Raw genomic sequence first — 15,736 nt, forward strand, 5'->3', positions numbered from 1 at the left:
AACCCTACCTCAAGAAATAAGAAAACTCACAAACAAACAACTTAACCTTACATGTAAAGCAATTGAAGAAAGAAGAATAAAAAAACACCCAAAGTTAGCAGAAAGAAGGAAATCATAAGATCATATCAGAAATAAATGAAAAATAAATGAAGGAAACAATAGCAAAGATCAATAAAACTAAGAGCTGGTTCTTTGAGAAGATAAACAAATTGCTAAACCATTAGCCAGCCTCATCAAGAAAAAAAGGAAGAAGACTCAAATCAACAGAATTAGAAATGAAAAAGGAGAAGTAACAGCTGACACTAGAGAGACACAGAGGATCATGAGAGACTACTACAGGCAACTATATGCCAATAAAATGGACAACCTGGAAGAAATGGACAAATTCTTAGAAAAGTACAACCTTCCAAGACTGAACCAGGGAGAAATGGAAAATATAAACAGAACAATCACAAGCACTGAAATTGAGACTGTGATTAAAAATCTTCCAACAAACAAAAACCCAGGACCAGATGGCTTCACAGTTGAATTCTATCAAACATTTAGAGAAGAGCTAACACCTATCCTTCTCAAACTCTTCCAAAATATAGAGAGGGAGGAATACTCCCAAACTCATTCTACAAGGCCACCATCACCCTGATGCCAAAACCAGATAAAGATATCACAAAAAAAGAAAACTACAGGCCAATATCACTGATGAACATAGATGCAAAAGTCCTCAACAAAATACTAGCAAACAGAATCCAACAGCACATTAAAAGGATCATACACCATGATCAAGTGGGGTTTATCCCAGGAATGCGAGGATTCTTCAATATATGCAAATCAATCAATGTGATGCACCATATTAATAAATTGAAGGTTAAAAACCATATGATCATCTCAATAGATGCAGAAAAGCTTTCAACAAAATTCAACACCCATTTATGATAAAAACTCTCCAGAAAGTGGGCTTAGAGGGGACCTACCTCAACGTAATAAAGGCCATATGTGACAAACCCACAGTCAACATCTCTCTCAATGGTGAAAAACTGAAACCATTTCCATTAAGATCAGGAACAAGACAGGGTTGCCCACTCTCACTACTATTATTCAACATAGTTTTGAAAGTTTTAAGCCATGGCAATCAGAGAAGAAAAAGAAATAAAAAGAATCCAAATCAGAAAAGAAGAAGTAAAATTGTCACTGTTTGCAGGTGACATGATACTATACACAGAGAATCCTAAAGATACTACCAGAAAACTACTAGAGCTAATCAATGAATTTGGTAAAGTTTCAGGTTACAAAATTAATGCACAGAAATCTCTTGCATTCCTATACAGTAATGATGAATAATCTGAAAGATAAATTAAGGGAACACTCCCATTTACCTTTGCAAGAAAAAGAATAAAATACCTAGGAATAAACCTACATAAGGAGACAAAAAACCTGAATGCAGAAAACTATAAGACCCTGATGAAAGAAATTAAAGATGATACAAACAGATGGAGAGATATACCATGTTCTTGGATTGGAAGAATCAACATTGTGAAAATGACTATACTACCCAAAGCAATCTACAGATTCAATACAATCCTTATCAAATTACCAATAGCATTTTTCACAGAACTAGAACAAAAAATTGCACAATTTGTATGGAAACACAAAAGACCCTGAAGAGCCAAAGCAATCTTGAGAAGAAAAACAGAGCAGGAGGAATCAGGCTCCCAGACTTCAGACTATATTACAAAACTACAGTAATCAAGGCAGTATGGTACTGGCACAAAAACAGAAATATAGATCAATGGAACAGGATAGAAAGCCCAGAGATAAACCCACGCACGTATGGTCACCTTATCTTTGATGAAGGAGGCAAGAATATACAACGGAGAAAAGATAGCCTCTTCAATAAGTGGTTTTGGGAAAACTGGACAGGTACATGTAAAAGTATGAAATTAGGACACTCCCTAACACCATACACAAAAATGAACTCAAAATGGATTAAAGATCTAAATATAAGGCCAGACACTATAAAGCTCTTAGAGGAAAACATAGGCAGAACACTCTGTGACATAAATCACTTCAAGAGCCTTTTTGACCCACCTCCTAGAGAAATGGAAATAAAAACAAAAGTAAAGAAATGGGACCTAATGAAACTTCAAAGCTTTTGCACAGCAAAGGAAACCATAAACAAGATGAAAAGACAACCCTCAGAGTGGGAGAAAATATTTGCAAATGAAACAATGGACAACGGATTAATCTCTAAAATATACAAGCAGCTCATGGAGCTCAATATCAGAAAAACAAGCAACCCAATCCAAAAATGGGTGGAAGACCTAAATAGACATTTCTCCAAAGAATATATAGAGATTGCCAACAAACAGATGAAAGGATGCTCAACATCACTAATCATTAGAGAAATGCAAATCAAAACCACAATGAGGTATCACCTCACACTGGTCAGAGTGGCCATCATAGAAAAATCTGTAAAGTGTCCATCAACAGATGAATTGATAAAGAAGATGTGGCACAATGGTTAAGAATCCATCTGCCAATGCAGGGGACACAGGTTCGAGCCCTGGTCCGGGAAGATACCACATGCTGCAGAGCAACTAAGCCCATGCACCACAACTCCTGAGCCTGCGCTCTAGAGCCCATGAGCCACAGCTACTGAAGCCCACACACCTAGCGCCCATGCTCCACAACAAGAAAAGCCACTGCAATGAGAAGCCCGTGCACCACAACAAAGAGTAGCCCCCAGTTCCTGCAATTAGAGAAAGCCCGCAAGCAGCAGCAAAGACCCAATGCAGCCATTAAAAAAAAAAAAAAGAAAGAAAAGATGTGGCACATATATACAGTGGAATATTACTCAGCCATAAAAAGAAACGAAATTGAGTTATTTGTAGTGAGGTGGATGGACCTAGATTCTGTCATACAGTGTGAAGTAAGTCAGAAATAGAAAAACAAATACTGTATGCTAACACATATATATGGAATCTAAAAAAAAATTGTTCTGAAGAACCTAGGGGCAGACAGGAATAAATATGCAGATGTAGAGAATGGACTTGAGGACATGGGGAGTGGGAAGGGTAAGCTGGGATGAAGTGAGAGAGTGGCATGGACATACATACACTACCAAATGTAAAATAGATAGCTAGTGGGAAGCAGCCGCATGGTACAGGGAGATCAGCTCGGTGCTTTGTGACCACCTAGAGGGGTGGGATAGGGAGGGTGGGAGGAGATATGGGGATATATGTATATGTATAGTTGATTCACTATGCTATAAAGCAGCAACTAACACACCATGGTAAAGCAATTATACTCCAATAAATATGTTAAAAAAATAAAATAAAATAAAAGGTGGACACCTGAAAAAAAAAACCTACAAACAATAATTGCTGAAGAGGGTGTGGAGAAAAGGGAACACTCTTGCACTGTGGTGGGAATGTAAACTGATACAGCCACGATGGAGAACAGTATGGAGGTTCCTTAAAAAACTAAAAATAGAACTACCATATGACCTAGCAATCCTACTGCTGTGCATATACCCTGACAAAACCATAATTCAAAAAGAGGCATGTACCACAATGTTCATTGCAGCTCTATTTACAATAGCCAGGACATGGACACAACCTAAATGTCCATCGACAGATGAATGGATAAAGAAGAGATGGCACATATATGCAATGGAATATTACTCAGCCATAAAAAGAAACGAAATTGAGTTATTTGTAGTGAGGTGAATGGACCTAGACTCTGTCATACAGAGTGAAGTAATTCAGAAAGAGGAAAAATACCGTATGCTAACACATATATATGGAATCTGAAAAAAATGGTTCTGATGAACCTAGGGTTAGAACAGGAATAAAGATGCAGATGTACAAAACGGAATTGAGGACATGGTGGCAGGGGGAAGGGTAAGCTGGGACGAAGTGAGAGAGTAGCATTGACAAATATACACTACCAAATGTAAAATAGCTACTGGGAGGCACCTGCATAGCACAAGGAGATCAGCTCGGTGCTTTGTGACCACTAGAGGAGTGGGATAGGGAGGGTGGGAGGGTGATGCAAGAGGGAAGTGATATGGGGATATATGTATACGTATAGCTGATTCACTTTGTTATACAGCAGAAACTAACACAACATTGTAAAGCAATTATACTCCAATAAAGATGTTTAAAAAAAAAGAAAAAATAAAAGACCTGACTAAACCAAGGTGTGCTATGTTCTTTGATGAGAGGACTCAAAACTTTAAAGATGTTAATATTCTGCAAATTAATGTTTAAAACTAGAAACAATCTCAGTGAAACCTCAATATCCTTAATTTGTTTGTTCCAATATTTGATGAGGGTGGTTTGTCCTCCTATATTTCCAAATATATTATGAAGCTGTCGTAATTCAAATAGTGTGGTATTGTAGGAACAGGGCAATAAAACAAGAGCCATAATGTATATAAGGATTTAAAATATGGTTAAGGAAGTAACTCAAATTACTGGAGGAAAGAATGGACCATTTGATGGTGTGGGGATAATTGGCTATAGTGAGATCTATTCCTTATGCAGTATACATAAATAAATTCTATTTGGATTTATTTTTATTTGTTGGCCATGCCGTGTGGCATGTGGGATTTTTGTTCCCCAGCCAGGGATCAAGCCCGCACCCCCTGCAATGGAAACGCAGAGTCTTAATCACTGGACCCCCAGGGAAGTCCATCTAGTTGGATTTAAATCCAAATCTAAAGACCAAAACAGTACAAACACTGAAAGCAAAAGTAGAAGGGTTTATTTCTAATTTGGGGGTGGTTTCAGCCTACCCAAGCAAGACAGAAAACCCAGAAACTATAAAGGAAAAGAGGAAGTATTTGACTAAGTTCTGACTTTGAGACAGGAGTTGAATAAGCAGCTGAGAAGCAAGGAACTTTTCAGTCTATTGCTGTTTCTTTCTGTTTTTAAAAGGAACATGTATTCAGGTACCATGTGAGTAATTAAAAAAAAAATATGTCAAGGCCTTTGAACAATTATGTTTTGCACCAGAGATTAATAAATCTTTAGCCCTATGTGCCAACAGCTTAAGTAGCACCCTCGATTATCAGGGGCTCAAAAAAGGCACAGGGGCCAAAAAAGAGATTTCCTTCCACCTCAGGACATTTGTACTTGCTGTAGCCTTGGCCATTTTCCCTTCCCACATGTTTAGCCTCTTCATTTTCTTCATGTTTTTCCTCAAATGTCATCCTTTCAACAAGGCTTACAATTAACACTTTATTTAAAATTATAAAAGCCTCCTCCCATCCCATTTCTCTGTTTTATTTTTTTCCTTAGCTGTTCTTTAACATACTATTATGTTCTCTTTATCTCCTGCCCACTTCTGCCCAGAAAGTAACCTCCATGAAGGCAAGGTTTTGTCCATTTTGTTCACTGCGGAATCCCTAGAATCTAGACCATATAGGGCACATAGTAGGAAGCTAACAAATATGTGTTGAATGAAAATAAGGTGTTTGGAGGAGTTAAGTGTCTGGAATGCTATCACCCAAGGAGCTCTGTGTTTTTATCACTGTAGAAAATGAAATCTCACACTTCCAAGAGATGACTCAGGGTGGCTCTGAAAACACGCACCTCAGATTGGAACTTGAACCCACGTGGCCGGGACTCAAACCGGCCAAAACCCACGGTCTTCCAACTGAGATCACACCCCTGGCTTCAGGACTTAATGAAGCTCAGGTTCTTAATGTCTCATCGTGGAAAGAATTCAGTGAGAGACAAAGTGATAGGTAAGAAGTGGACTTATTTAGAGAGAAACACACTCCATAGGCAGAGTGTTGGCCATCTCAGAAGGTGAGAAAGGCACCAGGGTATTGGATTGTCAATTTTTATAGGAGTGGGTAATTTCATAGGCTGAGTGGGAGGAGTATTCCAGCTATCTCAGGAAGGGGTGGGGATATCCAGAAATTGAGCCATCGCCCACTTTTTGATCCTTATGGTAGGCCTTGGAACTGTCATGGCACCTGTGGATGTGTCATTTAGCTTGCAGATGTGTTACAGTGAGCGTATACTGAGCCTCAGGTTCTAGTGGAAGTGGACCTGTCTGCCATCTTGGGCCCATTTGGTTTTAATCAGTTTATGTCATGTCCTCGGGCTATGTCATTCTTTCAAATGCTGTGCCCTGCCCCCTTCCCTCCTGTTTCAGCTCTAAGGGGAGCCTCCAGCTCCGGACACAGTAAATACTGCAGCAATGTGCCATGGAAGTGAAACTGGGACCATTTTTCTTCCTCTGCTTGGGGGTGCCCTGGTCTTCCTCAGGTGGGTTGCTTCAAAGGTGAGGTTGCATGGTGGGGAGTAGCTGAGAGGCCCCCCTGAGCCACGGTTTGCTGGGGTACAGGGAGAAAGCAGGCAAATGAATTCTACACCCATCCTGGGGGCAGAGGGTCAGAAGGGCTGAGGATGCAGCTCTGAGGGAGCCGGTCCAGAAGGGCAAACTTCAGAGCTGCCAACCAAAGAGGGTAGGTGCCAGCTGACAGTCCTTTGGGTTCCAAGGCCATTGGCATTTTAAAACTACCCCTGCTCCCCCTCTCCCCTGTAAAAAACACCTTCAAACAGGCCCAAAAGAAATGGTAGAGAAACAATTGCTTCTCATTGAATTTTGCTACTTCAAGTGAGTAAAAGCTTGAACATTTAATTAAAAAAAGGTATTAGTTATCAGAAAAAGCACTTTGCAGTTGTTAGGAAAAAAACTGAAAAGACTGAAAAAATGGGCAGAAAAGATTACTGGGGGCCCTGCGTTATGGGGGCCATTCGTTGTCTTTGAGCTAGTTTTCAACTGTATACGTTTTCGAAAAGGGATAATACAAGCGATTCTTGCCCATAGAAACAGAGATAACAGGAAGTGGGAAGGGGCGTAGAGAGTGGGGTGCCAGGCAGAGGGGCGCTGGCGAGGGCGTGGGGCTGCGAACGGCTTCTCTTCCAACAGGAGTAGTAAGAGAAATACTAACTACTCACTAACTACTCATCGGAAGTGATGAGCTCGCTTTGGAAACTGTCTGCAGGGAGCAGGGGTCGCTAGCTACGACCGCAGGGCGGTGGCCCCGGCGCTGGGGGCGGGGGAGGGGGGTAGGGAAAACATCGGGGCGCAGGCCGGGCAGCCGCGGTGCTGGAGCGGGGGCATTCCTGGAGGAGGGGCCGGGGCGGGGCGGGGCAGCGGGCGGGGCAGAGGGGGCGGGGCGGGGCTGGGCGCCCAGAAAGCGGGAGCATGGAGGCGGAGGCCGCGGGCAGGGCAGCAGGTAAGGGTAGCTGCGGCCAGGCCTGCCCGGAGCCTGCCCGCTTCCCTCGCGGTCTGCCGCGCGGGCCCCACCCCACGTGTCGGGTTTCAATGGCTGGGCTGGCCTGAACGCTCCGGGCCCCCGCGCTGCAAAACGAGACTGTAAACAGCGCGCCGCGGCCAGGGAAACTTTCCCCGGAATTGGCGCCAGGGCGCCGCGAGCCGCGCACCTGTTGCCGCCAGGGAACGAGATAGTGGGCGGCCCTGGATGTCAGGGGCGAGACCACCCCCGGGAGGGGCAACCCCTGAGGGGTCTCCGTCACTGCCCTCCCGGCCGTCCCTAGGACCCCCAGCAGCCGGGACCCGATGGCCTGGCCTGGCGAACTCCTTGCCTTCCCTTAGCCTTGGTGGTCTTGTCTGTGAAATGGGAAGCGCACGGTGGGGAGGGTTCGGTAAAGCAGCTCGGGGGACGGCGGGTGCCCCTGTTGCCGCTGTTCGGGGACTGCCAGTTCTGGCCCCTGGCCTGGTGCGCGGCGGGCGTGCCGCCCCGGGCCCTGCAGGCCAGCAGGGGAGCCTGGATTTGCGGGCGCGCCCGGGAGCCCGCCTCCTCCCTCGCGTCCCATGCCTGCTCCCTCTCCGGAGAACCGGGCGAAACCGTGAGACTTCTGAATTTGAAAGCACGTGGGACAGATCCCCGAAAGAGTTTCCAGCAGTCCTGCAAAGGAAGGAGTATTTGGATGGGAGCAAGCATAGGGGCGTTTGATGCCGAGAAGTGACTCTTTCTCTCCTGCATCTTTCCTTTGTTCCCCCGGGGACCCGCGGCACGTAGGGCCCCTTGGCTGGGTGCTCATGTCCAGTCCGACCCTCGCTAGAGCCCTGCGCCCACGTGCAGTCAAACCGCAGATTGGCCACTTTCTCCCACCACTCATCTCTAAGGAAAAACTCAATCTTACAGAGGCTCCTCTGCCTTTTATTAGAAGCCAACGGCGGTGGATTACTTGTTATTGTGACCTGCATTCAAAAACTGTGACTTTTAGTTGTTTTTCCCGATTTCAAGTGAGGGAGTTAAGGAGAGAAGGTGGCCACTGTCACTTGTATGAATTACTTAAATTCCTTGTCAAAGTTTTCATTGGTCTAGAGATTGAGAAAGGGTTTTGTCTCTAGTTTTAGAGGGAGAAGTACTATTTCGTTTTTTATTTTTCTGTGGTCCTTTCTGGAAAGTTGGTTAATAGTGAGTGCTGTTGCCAGTTTATTGTTTGAGAACTTGGGCAAGAAGAAAAAGTGACCTGCTCTTTTGCTATCACCTTCCTCACCTGCAAAACGGAGAAGACTTTGCCCACTTCGGGACTTACTGTACAGAAATATCTCATATATTTTAAACACTTAGCTGGTCTGCACACAAAGCTGCTCAGTTTAGCTTTCTCCCTTCCCCTCCCCCTCCGAGTGGTACCATGAGTCAGAAAGTTCCTCCCAGCTAGTGCCTTAGAGCTGTGCTTATTCTACCCAGCTTTACTGTTTTAATGGGAAAAGTAATGGTAATTTCATCTTCTGGAAAAGTGTAGTTGGCCTAAACGGTTTCAGGATTTTCCTGTATTTATGTCGGCGTTTGCTGTGGCTTTCATGGTTGCTGATGGCCCAGATGACACACAGCAGTTGCACATTAATCATTTCCACATGTGCTAGATCCTAATGGATGGGAGTTTTACATAGCTGAATCGATGCCTGAGCTTTGATAGCCCATTTCCAAAAAGGGCTTCAGCCAACCATGCATACGTGGGAATCCTTTTTCTTTGAGCAAGGAAGCATGAAACTGAGAATTGTGCTTTCAGGTAAGGCTGTGTCCCGGTCCCCACTTAGTTCTAGCACTAAAAGGTAGGGAAAGGGCACATGACATTCCCGTGGGAGTTGCCTCTGTATCTAGATGAGGTTCCTCAATATTGGTGTGTCTGGGCAGGGGTACCCTCAATAATTCAAAACATACCCCAGGGCCACACACACATTCTCTCTCCCTCTCTCTCTCTCTCTCTCTCTCTCTCTCTCTCTCTCTCTCTCTCTCTCTGAGTCTGTATGTATTTTTAATTTCCCTGATACTGAAGACCGTCTTAGGTTCCACCAGACCATCAGTTGCTGTCATTTCAGCTTGGAGTATAGTAGAAAGGAAGAAGAAAGTCAGACACGACCCAGTTCTGTTACTCCTCTCATCCTTTACCTTGAAGTTCCCTCATCTATAAAATAAGGTCTTGACCTGCCGCATAAGGATTAGATGAGACCTTGTGTTCATCAGAGCGGACTGCTGGGCCCCTTGTGAAATTTTGAGTAGACTCAGAGAAGGCCCTTTATTTTGCACCCCCCTTCTGTTTACACAGCAAATGAAAGCGTCTGTGAGAATTACCTGTTTTATGATCTCCATTTAGGCAGTCAGTTTAGTGTTCCAGTTTTGAAAAGTTAGGTGCCAGACAGTTTGCAGTGGTAATACAAGCAGAGCTTTATAGACAGGAAAGCTGGCAAGCAAGGAGGAAAATCCGGATGACTCCAAAGCTTGGGTTGGGACAGTGGTGATGCCACTAAAGAAACTGATTCTGGGAGGGGGAATACATGATGCAGTCTAAACACGGTGACTTCAGAATGTTTCAGTAGCTTCCCGTTGGAGACACTGAAGAGTTAGTCAGAAACACTGACGCTGGAGCAGAGGAGGAATCTAGAAAGGCCAGTGCTGGCCCTTTTGGGGCCCTGTTGGGGACCCCTGTTGCCAAGTGGGAGGAGCACAGCAGTTGGAGGCGTGGCACGGGCATCTCCTGGGAGATGGGAGGTGGGGAGGAGCTGAGGGCACAGCCCGAAGGCTCAGGGAGGGAGAAGCTCTGAGAACCTGATGTTGAGACCCAAGGAGGAGAGACTGAAAAGAAAAAAGCCCATGGGGGCAGGGCCTGGGGCTGAGGGAGGCCTAGGCAGGTGCTGACTGCATGGGATCAGAAGGAGGGTCAGGGAGAGGGAGAGGCCAGCAGGGAAGGGGGTCAGCATGTCACATGACCCTGAAGGGGGTCAAGCATAGCTGATGTTTCAGGGACAAGAAGAGGGAGAAGGCTGAGCTTGAGGTCGTGATATGAGTGTGGGGAGGTGGCTTTTCCCTTGCGTTTTTGGTGGAGGAGACTTGAAGACACTTTTAGTAAACTAACCCTTAGGAGCACTTTTCTGCCTGCCGAGTATTGCTCTAAACCCTTTCTAAGCGTTACCTTAATTGATCCTCATAGTAAATAGTAAATGTAGATACTATTATTATCCCATTTTACTGGTGAGGAAGCTGAGGCACAGAGATATAGTCACTTGCCTAAGGTCACCTGGCTAGTAAGTGGTAGTGCTGGGATTTCAATTGGGGGGTGATTGGTGGTGGTGGTCTGACTCCCCAGAGAAAGGGACTTAAAATGAGGGTGATGTCTGCCCCCTTCCCCCTGCCCCAAACCGAAATGGAGACTCAGGAACGTGATAATCCATGAGCTAGCTCCTCAGAGATGACCTCATGTTAATATAACACTTCAAAAAAAAAAAAAATCAAATATTCATCAGTCATTTTGCATCTTCTCTAGTTCAAGGTGTAGAAGTGTCCTTTTAGAGGAACAGGGACCTGGCAACTTGGAGGAATCTCAGTTCCTGAGGGGCAGGGCCTCACTGGGGTTATGACAGAGGGCTGGGCTGGGCACTGGGACTCCTGTCACTAAGTGCTTTTGTGCCCTAGGTGAGTCTCCATTCCTTCATCAGGAGGGGGGGAAAGGATAAGATGGTCTCTAAAACTCCACTCGGCCATGAAGTTTGTCAGTTACTTCCTGTCACTGTAACCAGACTGTAATCCTACTGAGGGCAGGACCCTTACTGATGTTTCTGTCCTAGTGCCCTGCTTGCCGCTGGCACATGGTCAGAGCCCTGTGAGCTTTGGATGGAGGAATCATTTCCTTTCAGGTGCTGGTGAAGACCTTTGTTGGTTCCCTGGCTACAGGAAGGGTTGCTGGGAGGATTTTACAGATTGTGTGTTTTAGGATGTGGGGTGATTCAAGCTGGCCTGCCACCCCTGGGGTTGAGTGCCCCTGGTCAGCCCATCCCCTGGGAAATGTCTTTCTAGGGGTCCCACTCTTCTTGGGAAGGCCTGGTCCGCAGTGAGTCCTCCTAATGGCCTGGACATTTTGTATGTCCCCTGTCTGTTGGTTGTGATTCTTTGCCGTATAATGGAATCCATCCTATAGATGGTCGTTGTTCACCCCCATCTCTAGACATCAAGGGGTGTATTATGTCTGTATTAAACAGGGATCTCTGCTATACTAGGCCAGGCCAGAGATGGCTGCTGTCCTGACCTCTGGCTTCTGCCGTGGCCTGGCAGGATGGAGTGAATGACCAGGCGTCCAGGACTCGGGCTGGGCAGTGGGAAGGCAGTGGGCACTGAAGTGTTGTCTTTCTGACCTTTGAAACCCTAGTCTGGTGACCGGCTGACTGGCCTTAGCTGGGTTCCTGACAGCAGCTGGCTCCTGGCTCCTCTGATGACATTCTTATTTGTAGCTCAGCTCTGGGAAATTCCAAACAGAGGATTATAGAAAAGAGCTGTGTTTTCTTTTGTGTTGTGTGGTATAGAAAGCAATTTTAGGACACAATTCAAGCACACTTGTTGGTCAGATGCCCCTGGTGTCCCGTGACTTTTAAAGTCAGGGTTATTGTGGGGGTTAAGTGACTGTCAGTAGCAACTGAAGGTCCAGGGCCTTTGAATAACGTTTGTTAGGATGTAACAGCTGTGGTTTACAAATTCCATGCCTTTTAGTGTACCCATCCTCTGTTGTGGGTGTTTCCTTTTCCAAGGCCGACGATCAGCAACCTTCAGTGGGGGTGGGACACACGGCATGTGTACATAAAGGCCACTGTCTGCCGAAATCCGGGCATGTCTCTCTCCCTGATTCTTTGGACCACTCGGAACCCTTTCGCAGCAGACCCTTTGCATTCCCTGTGCCCAGGCAGTGGCTTCGCTTCCTGCTTAAACCAGTGCCTATTATCTGTTGAGGCACAGAATCATTTCGATGCTTCTTTGCTCCTCCGAATCTGGGCAGCCACGGAGGCCACTGGGAATGGCCTGAGGCTGAGGGCTGGGGGCTCCTGGGGAGGGCAGAGGGGAAGGTTCTGTCCATGTGTGTGTTGGGGGCTCCCAAGGCCCAAACCCTCTTAGACTGCTTGGTTTCCTTGTCTTGCAGAAATTAAGACAAATGTGTTTTTCTTGGAAACCGAGTCTCTAACCACTACTCGCAAGTTCCACTGACAGAGAAAGCTGTATTCATTTACTCAGTGCATTTTGCTGAAATAACCCCTAATTGGAGTCCCTGAGTGTTTCAGTGATAAGTGCTTGAGAAGTCAAAGTTGTGGGGATGCCATCATTGCAGAGACTTCTGCTCACAGTGCTGTCTCACCGCCCACTGTGCTCTGTGAAATGCTGCTTAGTGGACCAGGCTTGGTGAGTGTATGTATGTGGGGCGAGGCATATAGGCTCAAGCAGTGAATTATACTCAGTTGTTCATTTTGACCTATGTTTTCCAGCAAATGATTTCTTTAATGCATGTGTGTTGCCCATGTTTGGTCTATTAGAACGTCCTGGAAAAACATTTTTGTAAGCTATGCAGAAGGAAAAGAATTGCTCTGTGTTTCTTCAGAATACATGATAACTGAGTAAAAATATTATTAAGATATTCAAAAATGCTTGGTCAATACACTAATAAAAATCTGTCCTTGTGCAAAAGCATAGTCTAGTTACTTGTTGGCGAATATATATATTTTTTAACATCTTTACTGGAGTATAATTGCTTTACAATGGTGTGTTAGTTTCTGCTGTATAACAAAGTGAATCAGCTATATATATATACATATATCTCCATACCTCCTCCCTCTTGCGTTCTCCCTCCCATGGTCCCTATCCCACCCCTCTAGGTGGACACAAAGCACCGAGCTGATCTCCCTGTGCTATGCGGCTGCTTCCCACTAGCTATCTATTTCACATTTGGTAGTGTATATATGTCCATGCCTCTCTCTCACTTCGTCACAGTTTACCCTTCCGCCTCCCCCTGTCCTCAAGCCCATTCTCTATGTCTGCATTTTTATTCCTGTCCTGCCCCTAGGTTCTTCAGAGCCATGTTTTTTTTTTTTAATTTTAGATTCCATATATATGTGTTAGCATACGGCATTTGTTTTTCTCTTTCTGACTTACTTCACTCTGTATGACAGACTCTAGGTCCATCCACCTCACTACAAATAACTCAATTTCATTTCTTTTTAGGGCTGAGTAATATTCCATTGTATATATGTGCCACATCTTCTTTATCTATTCATCTGTCGATGGACACTTAGGTTGCTTCCATGTCCTGGCTATTATAAATTGAGCTGCAATGAACATTGTGGCTATTATAAATAGAGCTGCAATGAACATCTTCTTTATCCATTCATCTGTCGATGGACACTTAGTTTGCTTCCATGTCCTGGCTATTGTAAATAGAGCTGCAATGAACATTGTGGTGCATGCCTCTTTTTGAATTATGGTTTTCTCAGGGTTTATGCCCAGTAGTGGAATTGCTGGCTCGTATGGTAGTTCTACTTTTAGTTTTTTAAGGAATCTCCATACTGTTCTCTATAGCGGCTATATCAATTTACATTCCCACCAACAGTGCAAGAGGGTTCCCTCTTCTCCACACCCTCTCCAGCATTTATTGTTTGTAGATTTTTTTTTTTTTTTTTCGGTACGCAGGCCTCTCACTGTTGTGACCTCTCCTGTTGCGGAGCACAGGCTCCGGACGCACAGGCTCAGTGGCCATGGCTCACCGGCCCAGCCGCTCCGTGGCATGTGGGATCCTCCCAGACTGGGGCATGGACCTGTGTCCCCTGCATCGTCAGGCAGACTCTCAACCACTGTGCCACCAGGGAAGCCCTGTTTGTAGATTTTTTGATGATGGCCATTCTGACTGGTGTGAGGTGATACCTCATTGTAGTTTTGATTTGCATTTCTCTAATGATTAGTGATGTTGAGCATCCTTTCATGTGTTTGTTGGCAATCTGTATATCTTCTTTGGAGAAATGTCTGTTTAGGTCTTCCACCCAATTTTGGATTGGGTTGTTTGCTTTTTTTGATATTGAGCTGCATGAGCTGCTTGTGTATTTTGGAGATTAATCCTTTGTCTGTTGCTTCTTTGGCAAATATTTTCTCCCATTCTGAGGTTTCTCCCATTCTTTTTGTCTTGTTTATGGTTTCCTTTGCTGTGCAAAAGCTTTTAAGTTTCATTAGGTTCCATTTCTTTATTTTTGTTTTTATTTTCATTTGTCTAGGAGGTGGGTCAAAAGGATCTTACTGTGATTTATGTCATGGAGTGTTCTGCCTATGTTTTCCTCTAAGAATTTTATAGTGTCTGGACTTACATTTAGGTCTTTAATCCATTTTGAGTTTATTTTTGTGTATGGTGTTAGCAGGTGTTCTAATTTCATTCTTTTCCATGTAGCTGTCTAGTTTTCCCAGCACCACTTATTGAAGAAGCTGTCTTTTCTCCATTGTATATTCTTGCCTCCTTCATCAAAGATAAGATGACCATATGTGTGTGGGTTTATCTCTGAGCTTTCTATCCTGTTCCATTGATCTATATTTCTGTTTTTGTGCCAGTACCATACTGTCTCGATTACTGTAGCTTTGTAGTATAGTCTGAAGTCAGGGAGCCTGATTCCTCCTGCTCTGTTTTTCTGTCTCAAGATTGGTTTGGCTCTTCGGGGTCTTTTGTGGTTCCATACAAATTGTGAAATTTGACAAATATGTTTTTAATCATAAGAATTAAATATGAATATTGACAGATCATCTTGTTTTCATTTCTTGCCTTTTTTTAAATTGAGATTTTCCCCACCCTGGCTCTAATTCCATTTTTTTCTCTCTCCTATTTTGAAATTTAATATCTATATTTCTATTCTCTTAGGGGTTTGACATTTTAATGTGCATGTTAATTCTAATTAATTCTGAAATTAATCAGTTTTAAACTTTCTCTGGAATCATATAAGGGCCTTGAAATGCCTTCACTCAGATTACTTCCTTCCCAATTTCTGTGCTATGTGTTATGTAGCACCTTAGTTCTGTTATTATTTTTTTTTAAACCTCCTTAAATTAGAAGTTTTTGTTTTGTATGGTCAGCATTGGCTTGGGTTTTATCCAAATGTTTCTCATTTTCTTTGCTCCCATTCCTTCTTCTTCTTTTTTTTTTTAATATAAATTTATTTATTTAATTTTTGGCTGTGTTGGGTCTTCATTGCTGTGTGTGGGCTTTCTTTAGTTGCAGCAAGTGGGGGCTACTCTTTGTTGCGGTGTGTGGGCTTCTCAGTTACAGTGGCTTCTCTTTGTTGTGGAGCACAGGCTCTAGGTACGCGGGCTCAGTAGTTGTGGCACACGGGCTTAGTTGCTCCGTGGCATGTGGGATCTTCCCGGACCAGGGCTCGAACCCATGTCCCCTGCATTGGCAGG

At 44.4% G+C, this 15,736-nt stretch overlaps 1 protein-coding gene across 11 annotated transcripts in view; it reads left to right on the plus strand.

The window, feature by feature from the left end:
• The first annotated feature begins 7,190 nt into the window (after positions 1-7,190).
• Positions 7,191-15,736, plus strand: part of FAM169B (Protein) — a 98,508-nt gene continuing 89,962 nt past the window's right edge. For 8 of the 11 annotated variants that reach the window (XR_004525282.2, XR_012330258.1, XR_012330257.1 and 5 more), the window contains exon 1: positions 7,197-7,252. Coding sequence is in view for 6 of the 11 variants with exons in the window: in XM_073801356.1 (XP_073657457.1) it covers positions 7,222-7,252 (31 nt within the window). In the remaining 5 variants the exon portion in view is untranslated. Of the gene's footprint in view, positions 7,253-15,736 lie in introns of all 11 variants that reach the window. The other 3 variants (XM_033852088.2, XM_073801355.1, XM_073801353.1) reach the window with 3 other exon arrangements.

Source organism: Tursiops truncatus, chromosome 2, assembly GCF_011762595.2.
Source record: "Tursiops truncatus isolate mTurTru1 chromosome 2, mTurTru1.mat.Y, whole genome shotgun sequence".
Taxonomy (NCBI): Eukaryota; Metazoa; Chordata; class Mammalia; order Artiodactyla; family Delphinidae; genus Tursiops; species Tursiops truncatus.